Source organism: Thunnus thynnus, chromosome 2, assembly GCF_963924715.1.
Source record: "Thunnus thynnus chromosome 2, fThuThy2.1, whole genome shotgun sequence".
Lineage (NCBI taxonomy): Eukaryota > Metazoa > Chordata > Actinopteri > Scombriformes > Scombridae > Thunnus > Thunnus thynnus.
The window spans coordinates 21509975-21525676 of record NC_089518.1 but is presented as its reverse complement, the minus strand read 5'-3'; the positions used below and the strand labels follow the sequence as shown (position 1 = coordinate 21525676).

Genomic DNA, 15702 nt, shown 5'->3' with positions numbered 1-15702 from the left:
AGCTTCCAACAGCGATGGCCCTTCTACAACAAAGCAATATCAAGCCCACTGTGGCAGATTGCAGTGCTGTTGGGGAAAACAGTCGATGTTAGAAAAAAGACTAGAAGTTGGCATGAACTGCTGCAACTGACCATGAAAAATACGTCACAACACATAAATCCACTAAGAGGAATAAAAAAAAAAAAGAGGAAAACGTAATATTGAACCACTATTGTCCTACTTGACTGACTTGCAAGATGTTTAACTAATTTCTATTTTAATGACCTGCCTGTATCAGCGTTCTCGAGTTCTCCTCACTGCTGATAAAGCACAAAATCTACAGAATGAGCGACAGAGAGAGAGAATGCGTGTCGGCTGGGACACAATGCAAGCGTAGTAATGAATTCAAGTTTCACGCAGCATACAGCGGGTCATCGGACACACTCGAGCCACACAGAGCCGACAAATCCTGATACAACAAAGGGCAGCACAATAATACCAGTAATGTAGTGTGGATTGTGTAACAATGCGCTACAGCTGTCAACTGACTGTAACGATTAACATAATTTACAGATCCATGAAGCTGAACGTAGAGTTACAGTAAGAGACAAAAGGCGAGACTAATACAAACATAATACATACTTATCTAAGCTTAGACTCCTACATACAAAATCATATGAAGACACACTCACACATACTGACACACATACACATTCAGTTTTGTGGTCTCTGTTTAAAGAATGATTCCAGTAATTTACAGATCTGTTCTTCTAGAGAAGATTTAGAAGATCTCAGATTTACAGAAACAACTCATCTAAAATATAATCCAAAAGATCCAAGAACATCCCAAAATGTCAAAAAAAAAAAAAAAAAAAAAAACCTAATAACAATCACACAACATTTCATCTAATAGTTCATTTTAATGCTTGTTGACATTACTGATGTGACACTTTATGTGACAGAAGCAGAGTTATTGTGTGCATGAACTATCTGGTATAAACAGACCAACAGTGACTTTTCTGCTAACCTCACGATAGACGAGGACAAAACCTGTAACCATGGTAACTGCACAGAGACAGCCGTGTCAGCCGTCACAATGCTTAGAAGACATAAAAATGATAAATGTTTGAATGAGATTAAAATTTCATTCATGAAAACTAGACTGAAATTCAAATGAGTAAAACCAACATCCATTTTCGACAAAAAAACAGGACATTTGTTGCTACAATTGAAATGTTTCCAAGTGTTTAACATCTGTAAATATCTAAAAACCTCTCTCTCTCGAGTAACACTCACCCACAATATTTTACTGTAAAAGGCATCTAGTTTGCTCTTTCACAGATAATGGCGGCTTTGGTCATTTTGGATCAAGTGTCAAAACATCCATCGAAACTTCTGAAAACCACTCCTGCTGCACAGTAGCAGAGACAGGTGCTCTAATATGTAGAAAACAATCAATGTGTTTGCTTGTGATTTAAAATTAGCATAAGAAGTAGTACAGTGTTTGGTGTTAGCCAAGTAAGAAAGCTGTCTTCATCTTAGATGTCTTATCATGGTAAGATAAGAGGGGAAGTACCATCATTGCCCTGTTCAAGCAGCTCTCACTTACCGAAGGGATGTTTTTGAGTCCATTCAACCTGCTCGGGCTAAACATTAAAGATGTCCCCCGTATTGTTTAAAATACAAAAAGAGAAGAAGACTGGAATAAAGAGAGAGGGGGAGAGAGTGGGAGGGGAAACGAATCAGGGATAATTATTATAAATGTAGGAGGGAAAAGCAGCTTTAAGTTAACTGGCAGTTCTCTGTAGGAACAGGACAATAGGTTTGATGAATTCCAGATGTTTAGCATATACTTTAGTGTAAGAAAAACAACAACAACATAGACACACGGCCAACAGTGGTGGATGGGAAGTGCAGTTCAAAGAGAGAGAGTGTGAGTTCAGAAAGGTCAAATCCATTACGAGACAGCACAGGTTTGATTTCACAGGGACAATTGCCTGTTACGCTCAGCACAGATTTCACAGACAGATAAGAGAAATGAGTTAAGTGTGGCTGAAAAACATGGCTGGTTGACTACTTGGACAGCCACAGTGTTTGTGATCTCTGTGAAGAGCTCGGCTTCATCTGGCAGCGATGTGTGTTACGTTACGAGACTGAATCTGACTCTGATCTCTTTGTCTGCATCTCCCTCGTCACTGGGGACCGAGCTGATCTCGCAAATCAACCTCTGTCGGCACGAGTTTTAACATCCAAGATAAACAAGGACAAGCGATTGGATACACAGCCTCTGCAGAACTAATTGATGAAGATGATAAGCATGCCATCTGTCATCTTATAACATCATCTCACGAGCTCGCAAAAAAGTGGCACGTCACACACGATGGATCCTACTTCAAACAAAGCAGCATCAGATTGATGAAACGCATATGTATATTATATAATGCTACAAAACAACAGTAAACAGGTTTGTAAGAGTATTTGCAGATGACAGATAGTGATCACAAAATGCTTGAAGATGCAGTTTTTGGCTCCACTTACAGATGAATACAGCTTTGATTATTTTCCAATAACAGTCTAGAGAGAGCGCAACAGACTTAATTTAGAATCCATCAGAAAACATTAGTCACCTTATTGGTCAATCGTTAAAATAATCTTGTGAGTCATGAGTTTATTGATGCATCTGTTTAGTGGAAATGAAGCTACTGTACACATTTCTGCTCCGAATTTACTGCCATATAGACCAGTGTAATAAAACTATAAAACAAACACAGCAGACTACATCCTCCAACGTGAGTCTGCCTAAAGACTACTAAGTATTTACACATAACAAAAGAGTAAAACAATTAATTAAACGTATTGATCATCAATTTCTTCAACTCACCGCTAATAGAGAAACAGTTTTTACATGTTACATCTTTACTTCTTTAGTAACTCGACAATGTTTTTCCAATTTCCAATATAAGTTTGTCTCCTGAATGAGCTTTAATGATTTCTGTGGCATAGTGTATATCTAACAATGGAAATCACAGATGCTCTTGTTTTATCCCCTACAAATCAGCTGACATAGACCAACATAATAAAGAATACAAAATGAATACACACAGCATCTTAAGTAGATACACATGTATGCGCACACACATTCCTGAGCACATAAAGGGAAAAAAGCTGCATACTTACAAGAGGGAGACTGTGCCTTATCCCGTTTCTTTCATCCTCCCCCTCCCAACCCCTCAGACTTTGCAGGACAATAGCAATATTTTAAGCATAAGAAACGGGTGAAGAGTGGAGAGTTGGAGAAAGCAGAGGGTCACTCCATTCAGAACTAAACCCCGCCGGAAGAAAAGCGGAGTAAACGGCTTACTAGGAGAGATGGAGAGAAAGAGAGAGGGAGGAGGGCGGGAAAAACCAGACAGCGAGTGAGAGGGCGACTGGAAAAGAGAGGAAGAGTGAGTGCCGGAGTGAATGTGTGTAGGGAGGGATAAGCGGGGAAACGGTCAGGACCAGGAGATAGGAGGAGAGAGGGAGATGTGGAGAAAACAAGTAATGAAGCGTGTTTAAGGAGAATTTCTCACTGTTTCAGGACCATGGACAGAGCACCTCCTTTAATGTAAAGGGAGAATGAGAGTTAAAAAAAGATGATAGAGCGAAAGAATGAGAGGAAAAATAACAGAGGAAAGAGAAGAAAAATGGAAAATATGGATGTATTTATCGGTAATAATGCAACCCCTACAAGTAAATCATGTGACTACCAGCTTAATCACACACAAACCAGGAGTCACTTTAGATAGAACATCACATCAAAGGCTGTCAGACTGATTTACTGATCAAATGGTGAACTCGATCAATGCTCTGCTGTTCGAGGACTCAAGACACACATCAGCTTGAGTCAGTGTGGTACAGACCCAGAAAGACCACTGACTGGATAACTGGTTTCAGCATCTCGAATTTCTCATTTTCTCCACTAAACTTCCTGCGAATATTTCCAGTTTCCACTGACGTTCAAATTTTCACTTGCGTTAAATCCAAATAGGAGCGTGTGTCAGGCTTGAAAATTCAAATCAACAGCGGAACGAGTGATTCCACGGGCTGCAATTCCACTTTCACAAAGCAGTGGCAAAAACAAGGCAGGTGAACCCATAAGAAAGGTCATGTTGAAGGGAGGGGAAACACTGCCACCTGCTGAACAAATGCCTCAGAGTGCTGTCAGTAGCTGAAGTAGGCTGTTAGAAATTCAACACAAGCCTAAGTTAAAAAAAAACACTCACAGAAGAATAGGCAATTTACAAGAGAGGGCTTGTAAATGGAAAGGCTGCAGATGTGACACCAGCACTAAACTAAATTAGATATTCAAGTAATTGATTCAGGGCTCAAGTCAGTTGTACAAAGAAAAGAATGTCACGGCCCACAAACAAAGAGAGTCAAGATTCAAGTCGAGACAGGAATTTGACAGTTTACTACCAGATGTAAGAATTTAAAAAATACAACCACCTTCCTCAGACGAAGGCAAAGGTAAAAACACTAGAGCACAATCAGAAATGATTATGAAAGAAGAAGCCACATCAGAAATATTAAGTTTTAACTTCGGTCTCTAACAACACACATGATGCGCTGAGGGTTTACACTGTGTAGGAGTCCCTTGATCTAGAATGAAGGTACGTTGTCACTGACGCCTTTTTGTCCAGCACAATGAACAAAGGATGGGATGAAAGGTTTAATTTAAATAAGCACTTACAACAAATACAGTCATTCACAGTGGTATTAAAGCTTTACTCTCCACCAGTCGCATTAACAAATACTTAATTTTCTATAGACTGACTCACACAGTGTCCCTTTTCTCACATTCTCTTAAATCCTCCTCCCACTGATAGATTAGCTGTGAATTTTTTTAAAACAGACACATACATATTCGTTCTCTGAACTTTAAAGCAGGCACTGAGTCAAAGCTTCAACAAAGAACAAACTATTTCTGCCAATAAAAATCTAATGTAGGAAGTTATAGCACAAATGCAATAATTACTTAAGAATTAAAGTTTTGTAATTTTAAAGAAAGTATTAAGCAAACAGTTTAAGAAGTACTGATTGACTCACAATGTTAAAATCTGCAACTTGTTACATGAAAGCAACAGTTAATCTGGTATCAGGGGAAGACTTGTGAGTGAAAATGTCTCATTCATCCCAGTCTTGAGAGGAGTGGCACCAATCATTCAAACAAACAAGTAGAACAAATGTGTTTAAAAAAAGGAAAGTGCAACAGGCCACCTCAGAGCATGCTATTAAAACAAACTAATCTGGGCAAACAGACAAAGGCTAACTGACAGCATGAATATTAAAATGTATTAAATAACAACATAGATTTTCTTATAATATCATGACATAAAAAAATGTCTTATCCAAAAGCCAACTAGCTTTTGATAATTGCTTCACTTTCACAGCATCAGCTTGCACTTGCTATCATATCCTGTTAGTCTGAGAAGAGGTTACCTGATGTCACAACTGTGTCAGGAAAGGTTGCTCCACAACATTTCAAACACTGTTTTCTTTTAAAAAGGTATTTACAACACATGTCCCCATCTGTGGCTGATAAACTACTCCTCTTGTGACTTTCCAGGCAAAAACACAAGTTAGATACACAAAGGAAGCTACTGTGCGTTCTGCAAAGGCACATTATTTAACACAGGACATCAAATTCCGGTGGCCTATCAGCTTTAACCGGACAATTGGCTGCGCTGCAGAAAATATGCATACACAAACAAACACACAATGAGATGCACACACATCAAATACTGCAGGTGGTTCAATAGGCTAACCTTTTCAAAATACAAATATACCAGCATTCCACTTCTGCTTACTGGAACTGGTGCGCTAAAATGCACTCACATTCTCTCCCAGTCTATATTTAGTGGTCTGACTTTCAAATGGAGGCCAGAGGAATATATAGCCTGTTTCAGTCTCTGTAGACCCTGCCTGCAAAAGACTGGGGGCAGAGAGGCTCTGGGATAGTGCCAGGGTGAAAAGTGAAGAAAAATGGTCCTCCCAGGGTTTTCCCACAGCCTTTGACCAGCAACACCTAATACGACCATACAAGAATGAGTCTCCTTGGAAAGGAGAATGTTTTGTTGTCAGGAGAAGGCTGAATGGAAGCCCGGTTCTCACGGTACCATTAGCATACTCTGGTTTGTTTTCCAACTGGGCTGAGCAGGCGGCGCTGCCCTCTCCTGGCTCACACTGGAATCTGAATTACATTAAAGGAGGGCGTGAGCTGAAGCACCAGCTGTGCTGAATATCAAATGCCAGGGGACACTGGAGACCAGTGGCTGGAGGAAAATCAAATATAATCAGACATCAAGGCTGGCCTGAAGTCCATGCTGAACATGTCAGTACGAGTCAGTGCTGAACATACTTTTCAACTTACAGCCATCTTAATAACTAAACTAATAAAGTAAATCACAAGACAAACACACTCTCGTATGTTTGTCCAGACTATCAGCCCAGCCTTTATTTATCAAGGTTAGATTCTTGCACCACAGCCTCATGGGTGTGTCGTGCATTTGCGGCTTGCACTTACACTATAAAAAGCATGTCATGCAGATTAAATTTTTCCATATAAGTAGCTGCTTACCAGATTGGTCGTTCATCATGCGGATGGCTTTAGCCTTGGCCAACTCCAGCGCTGTGACCCATCTCTGCCGCTCCACTTCTGTACTAGCTTTCAGGTGGTACGTGCGGCCACCACTGCTCAGGACAATATTGCAGGCGTCCTCTGTGTCGATGTGAGCCGTGGCCAAGTTGATTGTTCCACGACACGTATGCGCCATCTCTGCCTGCGTCCTGTGACAGAAAAACAGGCAGAAAAAGGAGACAAGGGAAAGAGACAGAGAGAGTGAGAGACAATCAGACACAAGAAACTGCTCAAGACAAGTCTGGTACCTGAGTTGTTTATCATCACCTAAAATATTTGTTCTGCAAACCGGCCATTCACAAATACAATTCTGAAAATACTGACTATATTTCAGCAAGGCTGCAGAAAGGACAGTACAATTAATATCCCTATGGCAAATAAGCACAAGCAAGGAAGCAAGGAGGGCTAGATAGTTACTCTGAAAGCCAAGCAGCAGTGGAGGTACCTGGACATTTCACTTAACATGCAGCTTCTTTGTAGCATATGAACCCTACACCTGTATTAGCTAATTCAAAATGAACCGCAGAGTTTGAACTTCTAATTCAGGCAGTGTTGTTGAGCTGTGGGTATTCTGTGTAGCCTCCACTAAGACCAACTGTTGCACATTCAGTGGGCCACAGTAATCTAGATAACAAGGCCATTGTCTGGCTCTAAGCCTCTGTAGTGAACAAAACCAAACAAAGAATAACAGCATGAACAAAGAGAGAACAGAGTGTGAGAGGTGGTAAAAAAAAAGAGAGAGAGAGACAGAGATAGCAGGGGAGGGAGAGCCAAAGCAGCAGAGCAAGAGATTAGAACAAAGAGCAAGGGTTAGAGGGGGCTGTACGTGTCTGTGCATATGCAGGACATACTGTTTAAGTCTTAGACAAATGTATACTGTTTGATCCAAAAAATATATTACAATAAATCAATGGCTGCACAGCCCGACACTGTACGCAACTGCAGCAAAAATGGAAATGAACAACTTCCAAAACAGAGAATTACAGTAGAATTTATTTTGTAACATAATTAATCTACATCATGACAAGTTTTCAATAAGGAGCTGAGTTACTAAACTAATCTGATTAACTGAAAAAAAAGGAAAATTCAAGAGAAACACTGTGTTTAGAGTTCTACGGTGGAAAGCTGGCTGACTGACATTCTGTCATGGTTAGACAAGCTAAGCCGCAGGGCAGGGATGGACCATCATGACCCTTGGAGGGCTGAGTATATGCAGTCCAGTCACAGACACTTGATTTTGGTGATTAACACCCTTGAGCGAGCAGACAGCAGCAACTAATCAGTGAAATCACATAGTGTGGTGGTTGTTTCTAATGAGGCAAACATATCTTCAGCCCTCAGTGTCACATGATCACCCGTCCATACTCTTCAGAACAGCCACTTTGAATCATGCAGCCATGCAGTCATGTGGATGCGTCTGTATTTGTCTGTGGGTGCTAACATCCATTCATCCGTCCTCAGTGAGCCCTCACTGCCACAAGCAGCTGCCTCTCAGCAGCACTAAGCACTACACCAGGTCCAGGTCTCAGTTGACATTGACAAGGTGGCAGCCGCCTTATTAAGTCAGGTTGAAGTGTATTTACAAGTTCTGCCAGGCAGTGACTTCCCTCACACTGCTTCAACTGGCTGAAGTCAAGTCTTGTTATAATGCCAAACCAGAACAAGCGCTTCAGTGTAACGCTCCTCTGCTGGCGCTCGGTGCACATCAGCTTGTGCAGACAAGACCGCACTGGGGCCATGCGAAGCCGTGCGGTGGGCGGGCAGGGTTCCTGAACAGCCCACTTTCCAGCTTCGCTCAGCTGCAGAGTTCTGGCTGTAAGTGGGTCAGCAAACTGAATGTGCTGCTGATGAGTAAGATGAGATCCACGGTGATCGCTTCTGCACTGTGAGGAGGCGAGGCGAGGCCATGCAAAGGGCCATGAAATCATACAGTCAAGGAAACTACAAAAGCTGGGAAACTGAGATAAGAACCACATGGGCACTGAGGCGCTATTGGGGTGGGGGGGGGGGGGGCAAAGGTGAGTGGTGACAGCTGAGGGTATGGCAGAGGGTCCTGCATGTTGTGCTGAGCCAGGAGAAAGTTGCAGTGCTTTACCTGTCTGTCCCCTGTGCACACATCCTCATAAAACATAAATCCACCGATCTGGAGCATGTAATGACAGAACAACAACCAGTGAACAACACAAGACACACCGCCATAAGCATGAGGAGGCATACACAGACAGGCAGAGGAAATAGGACACAGTACCCACAGCATGAGAATGTAGATAGCTTTTGTTGTGGCTTGGGGCTGTAATATCACAAGACATGGAGGGAGAGAGCCAGAGAAACGCTGGGGGAAGGTGTCGTGCTGAAGACAGAAAGGAAACATAAAGACAAGAAAAGCAAAGCAATGATACTGCAACATGACATGACCTGCTGAAAGACTGAAACAATTAGATGGTGAGAATGATGACTCCCTGCTCTCTTTAACCTCACTCTGCTGCTCTCACCTTCACATGAAAACACGAAGACCCCCCCCAACAGGCACACACACACACACACACACACACACACTCTTTAACCTGGTGCTAAGGCCAGCGAAGAGGCCATTAACAAGATAAGATCACAGCGTCCACATCTCTTGCTGCTCCAGTCACTCTGCTGATGTGCCAGGCTAGTAAACAAAGGTTCAGGCCAGGTTCTTCCCTCCAGCTGGGCCCAAGGTTGGATGGCTCCCCACTCTCCCGCCCCGCCCCCCCTTCACCCAGGAGCCGAGTGTGCCAACAGTAACAACACTATAACCTGACTCTCCAAAGGGACACGAACAGAGCTGAAACCCCACTGAGCACTTATACTGATACTATCTAGTTACCCTCCTGTGGCTGAGAAGGAAACATGGCAGGCCTGCTCTACTATGAAAGACAAAGCTGGATTCACGGATATGGCAGCTCCGATAGCGCTCGGAGCTTTAATGCCCTGTAATCTTCCCAAAAGCACAAAACCAGATTTACTTTAAGAGGTGAGTAAGTAGTGCTGAGAGTATTAGAACTGGGAGGAAAAGTCAATTAAGAAATTAAAAATGAAAGAAGTTCAGAGTGAGAGAGGAGGAACAAACTTCTTGTCACATGTCCTGGTGAGAAATGCACAATGAGACTCTTAAAACAAACAAAAAAAAGGACACAAGGCTGACGTGGAATAAAAGACAACCCGCCCTGCACTGTCAGACCAAAAAAGTAATCAATAACGAGTGCAATGTTGCATCTCTATAAAACTCATTACAATTTAACAGAAGCAAGTGCTGAGTGTGGCAGTTCATCCCCGGAGTCAAAGCATCGATTACGGTCTTCCGTTGCCCTTTGGCTCCTCAGCCACAAGTTAGAGAGCTAAGCTTCTGCTTTCACAACAATGTGCTTTGGGAATGAAAGTGATCTCTCAGATTATTGGCTAGACCTGTAATTGGCAGTCGCTCACTATTGATTTATGGGGAATAGAAACCGGCCTTTTAAAAGGGCAAACAAATATTGAACACAGCAAATAAAACAACTGATCAATACATGTTGGACTATATGTGATGTGACATTTGGGCTTTAAAGTACATCCTCTAATGATAGATTAGTCACTTATGAAATGTCTTTCCATCAAATTATATCATACACCTAAGTAGAGCTGCAACTATTAGTCAATTAATCGATTAGCTGCCAATTCTAAAATTAATCAGCAACTATTTTGATCATTTTTTTTAAAGAAAAAAATATCCAAATTCTCTGGTTCCAGCTTCTCAAATGTGAATATTTTCTTCTATGGCAGTAAATTGAATATCTTTAAGTTGTGGACTGCTGTGGAGAGAAAATAACCATCAGATTAATCAGTAATGAAAATAATCGTTAGTTGCAGCACTAGTCCTAAGTGACATCATTTAATCCTTAAAAAGTGACTGTTGTGAAAATAGTGAGCAGCCGTAGCACAAAGCTTTTTAAAATTGACATATCACAAGAACAAGAAAGAAATGTGCTACAGAAAGAGTACATCTGAGATCTGAGATGCAGCACAATTACCACTTGACATACAATAAAGACACTTCAATTAACATGTTGTCACGTTTGTCTGCCTGTTCCCCTTTCGCTTCACTCACAATAGAAGTGCAGGCTGTCGGCCAGAGAAGGCATAGACAGAGGCGCACAAAGCCTGAAGTCAGACAAACACAATGTGTTCTGCCAGGAAGACATCAGCGGAAGGGACAATTCATGCGCTCCACTGCCTCTGTGCTCAGATGTCGACAGGCTATACCTTTACTTCAGGGACAGCAGTCACCTTACAACATAATGGGACTATTAATAGAGGATAGAGGCAACAGGCATCTTTCCTTTTGTGGGCAGGATTTGCAGTGTGGCTACTATACCTCTGTGTCAAATAACACTTGGCCGACAACAAAAGATAATCGGGCTACTTGAGAAAGCGCGACAGCAGGGTGTTGTGGCACGACTGTAGCATGGGATGAAATGGGCTTGACATGAAAGAGAATTTCTGTTTATTTTTTCTGCTACCACAATTAGTGAGGAATGTTCTTTAATGTATCTAAGAACTCTCAGTTTTTCTGAGGACTGCATGTTGAAACTGTAGAGCAGCATCGTAAGAGTGCAAGTTTTGCCTTGCAGTCAGAGTACTCAGACTCTCAATACTGACAAGGATTCACCGTGCAGAGTAGTCTTTAAATAAAGCAGCGAAGGCCTTCCTGCTTCGCTGATTGCTGCTCTTGAACCTCCCAGTGAAAGATGACATTTGAAAGGACAATTATCCTACAGGGATCAGCTTAGTGTCACACTCATTATTTTCATTACTGCAAGCAATTAACGGCAAGCATTAACACATTTAAGGTAGAAGTTAGAAGGTTTATTTTAAAATAATATCTGTTTGTAAAGGCATTAAAACTTCAGTCACAACTCTGACTAATAGTACCGTCGGCAGAGAAAGGTTAACACCAGTGGGTGCACCTACATTGTGCTGTGAACCATTTAATTAGGAAAACTGGGTCAGACAGGACGAACATCTGTTGCAACAAGTAACACTCCGTCTCTCCTTTTATGCGGACCCTGCATACTGTATATTCAGGTGGTTTGAGATTTCTTTGTGTCCATCCAGTAGTGTAAAAGGTCCGAATGTTGAGTCTATTCTATATTAGTATTCCGGACAATAAAGACACTGGAGAAAATGGAAAGCAACATTAAGTGCGCCAAGGGCAATGTGACCTAGAAAGCAATGAAGTATTTGAATGTTGACAAAAGCTGTCAAGTAGGACCAAGCCAGTAAGTTAAACACGCCAGTGCAGAGCAATGAAAGCAAATAAATAGTGTCAAGCCCTTGTTTGGCAAAGTGATCTGAACGGTCCACTCATAGCTTTTTCTAAGCTTTCAACCACATCTCATAGTCTTTATCAGAGAATGAAGCTGACTCAGGTGAAAGCACCAGAGAAGCTAGTAAGTGGTCCTTTGAATTGAGAATATTTTGTCACCCATGATGTTCCCAAGGTCAAGGTTGAACTTCAAGCACATGCATTATTATTACAGAGAAACATCCATCAAGCTTTTCCTCAGACCAGACCCTGTGATAGTTAATTCACCTGCTAGTAAGATGATGTTAACTTTTGACTGAATATGTTTTTCTACAGCACAGAGCTCAGCACAGCCATTTAGATTTGTTCTAGACATTCAATCACAGACTTTAATAATTAAAGATCCCTCCAGACATGTTTTAAGACATATCAAAATATACTGCTTTGAATAATAATTTGTTCAATTACCTAGTTAGAAATCCGTAAAATGACATCTTCTCCTTCTCCCTCATTAAAAATCTATAATCCATGAATATGTGAATATATTTATTTTTAAAAGATGTCTCCTACTTTACTGAAAAGTAAATTCTCCGTGTATGTGCACAGGAGGCTTCAAGTTTACACATTACATTTGTTTAAGTTGCATATTGCACCGGGATCGCTTCCAAAATAGCTGTGATGTCACAAATCATGCACGTAGGCTCAGATTTTCAGTGAGCTCAGAGAAACTTTCTCCCCTCAGCAGATGAATGTAAAAACTGCTTTCTGATGTCAAACTTTGCACAAATATCATTCTGCACAGTGAAAGTCAAACATGCAACTGAAGAAACAGGATGAAAAACACTTTTTCTTTTTCTTAGATGGAGGGGGACTTTGTGTTGAACACAATGAATTAAAGTTGCTGTCTGATCAACAATCATCAGAGTCTGTTTATTATGGTTGTATGCAAGTATACAAAGAAGGACACAAATGCAGCATAAAAGAATAAAAAATATAATAAGAGTAAAGTAACAATAATAATAATTAAATAATAAATAAAGTAGTACTAGAATTAAAGGATTTTTTAGTGTAAAATCTATTAACAGAATGGAATGGAATGGCTTTTAAATGGGATATAAAACCTGAAATGAATATTGACTGTGCTCATGAACCTGTAGCCTACATTAAACAAGGCTCTTCTGTCAAACTGAATGTAAGTGCTGACAGACAGACTAAATATTTGCCAGCAGCGAGCAGCTGACACGCTTCATTATGATCCCTTCATTGTTTCCATGTCGTGCCTCCACGCTCACACCTGTGGAAACATGATTCCTTTTGCAAGAGGCACCTGAGCCACAGATGTTGTAGGATATTGTGTGGCTTTAACATCAGCTCACAGCCAGCAAACTGCGTGGTCAGAGAGAGAGGAGACAGACTGATGATGACAGCGACCATCTCTTGCAGCAATTTGGCTCAGGAGCGTCAACAAAATGCGATGAATGAGTGAAAGTATCATGTGACGTTCATGAAGAATAAAACATATGGGAACAGTGGCATGTCTCTAAAAGATGATAAACCGCACATAAACGTTAATACGTGACCACACGTTGAGAAACCAGAGCGTGTAGTTGTGCTAATATCGTTGAGGAGCTGACAGCTAGCTGGTTTTTAGCTCAGTTAGCTAATATCGGTCCCTGCTGAAGACACATTTCTGACTCTTTCCTGTGCTTGAAGCTTTGTTGTCATTACTGTTGTGTTAATGTCTGTCAGTTTTGGCACCTTTCCCAAACCGACTGTCAGTCAAAGTTAAACAGACACGTTTTCTTTCTTCCGCGTCAGCTTTTAGTAAACAGAGCGACTGACTTTAGCCCGCTTGCTAACCAGCTGTGATGATGACAGAGAAATACGACTCGCTCACTTCAACGTTTATTTTAGAGAAAAGCTGTGGGCTGCGTGTGCATATATTTACCTGTAGTATGAAAGCAGGCCATTGCTGAGGACGAACCATCGCCGCTGGTACCCTTTCAAGTAGTTGGTCCATTTAAAAAGCCAACCTTTGTAAGTGTCCGACCCTGGAGCCGGGGCCGCGGCAGAGGCGGATGCCGAGCCCTTCCCTTGCTCGCTCATCCTCCGCTCCGCCGCACGCCGAAAGGCTGCAGGATAAACCGGGGACCGCGGGCACAGGGGACGGGGGACGGGGGACACCACCCCACCAACCGGACAACCGGCGCTGACGACTAAGGGGGGTCTGCGTCTAGAGCGAGAGAAACCACCGTGAACCCCTTTCACATGACGCCGGAATGGACACCGGAGGAAGGACGAGAAGTGATGCCAAGACACTTTGCTGATGCAGACTGCAGAGGATTCAGAGCGCAGAGCTGGGCTGCATAGAAAGGAAGTTTCTTACATGACCTCCATATAATCTGATAAGACCGCCACCAAATCAAACGGTTATTTCCATGACGACCGTGCCAAACAATTTATGGCTGCAGTTTTAGGATGGAGCGGCTCCTAACCTGGTCATTCATGTAGTGCGGGTTTGAGTGGGAATGGCTGCTCTATCGATCCAGGTCTATGATTCAGACCTGCACCACGTGACGTTGTTATCTAAACATTCCTAAACATTTGACATGCGGTTTGGCTGCTGATTTCAACTCTGACACTAGTGAGGTGTGAAGACAGATGAGGGTCGTGATACTTAATGCTAGATGCAACATGAACAACATGAATACAGTCACTGGTTACAGTCGAGTGCACAGTGGTGAAAAGCCTCCAGCACACTTTGACTTTCATTTAGGGTAAAGAAACTTTTTAAAATATTTATAATTTGGGGTCAGATCAGAGGTCAGATGATGAACTGGACATTAATGAGATCCATGTCTGCATTATTAACAAGGCTTGATTACCAACCGTGCAAAGCAGGCAACTAACCTGGCAAAAGCTCTGGTTTACTGCCTTTTGATTGATTTTTGGTCATTTTTGTTTAATTGCAATTTTGTTTGACAGTTTGCATCACTAAATAGAACTAAGGAAATCAAATCTTGAGGCTCGATCCTGTGTCAAAATCTAGTTTTAAGAACTTCATTAAGTTTATATTGTGCACGTGTGGTGCACACTCCTCAATAAAATGTGGTTTAATCAAAGTTACCTCAAACCACTGACACACCCACTAACCAACCAACACAGAAAACCGGTGGCAGGTAGCCTAGTATTATTACAGCATATGATCAATAAAGGATACACAATAATCAATAAACTGGACTAGCTTAGTTACAACTGAGCAGATTTCGTCCACAGAGGAAGATGGTGAGATGTGGTTGAATGCTCCTGAAAGTAAAGCTTAAGTACAGGTATTTTTTTCAAATATGGGAGCACTGATTGATTTCTCTGTGTGGAGTGAAGAGGTCAGTAGGGGTCCCAGGGGCCTCAAACTGGCCATGATCACCCACTGGGAAAGTGTGCAGAGATGACCTGGGGACCTGAACCATCAGCCAACCATCAAACATTCTGCACACGTTATACAGTATTATAGTCAGTTCTGAAATGAGGAAATAAGTTGTTTAAATATTGACGCTCTGCCAACTGTGCTAAAATTGGGGAGATCACTAGATGATCATCTAGTTCTGTTGAATAAAATGAAGTATAAAAATCTGAGCAAAAATCCACAACTTGTTCCCATTATGAAGGGGTTCAGTGTGCGATGGCTGATCTGTTGTCAACCTCAGATTTGGCTCCTGATAACATTTCTTAACCA

At 41.8% G+C, this 15702-nt stretch overlaps 1 protein-coding gene across 5 annotated transcripts in view; it reads right to left on the bottom strand.

Moving 5' to 3' along the window:
- Positions 1 to 14215, bottom strand: part of osbp2b (oxysterol binding protein 2b) — a 55036-nt gene extending 40821 nt beyond the window's left edge. For 2 of the 5 annotated variants that reach the window (XM_067610234.1, XM_067610244.1), the window contains exons 1-2: positions 13918 to 14215; positions 6599 to 6807 (exon numbers count right to left, since the gene is read on the bottom strand). In XM_067610234.1, the coding sequence (XP_067466335.1) occupies positions 6599 to 6807; positions 13918 to 14075 (367 nt within the window). In that variant the 5' untranslated portion in view covers positions 14076 to 14215. Of the gene's footprint in view, positions 1 to 6598; positions 6808 to 8753; positions 8802 to 8910; positions 9009 to 13917 lie in introns of those variants that run through there. The other 3 variants (XM_067610219.1, XM_067610226.1, XM_067610210.1) reach the window with 3 other exon arrangements.
- Between the last annotated feature and the right edge of the window lie 1487 nt (positions 14216 to 15702).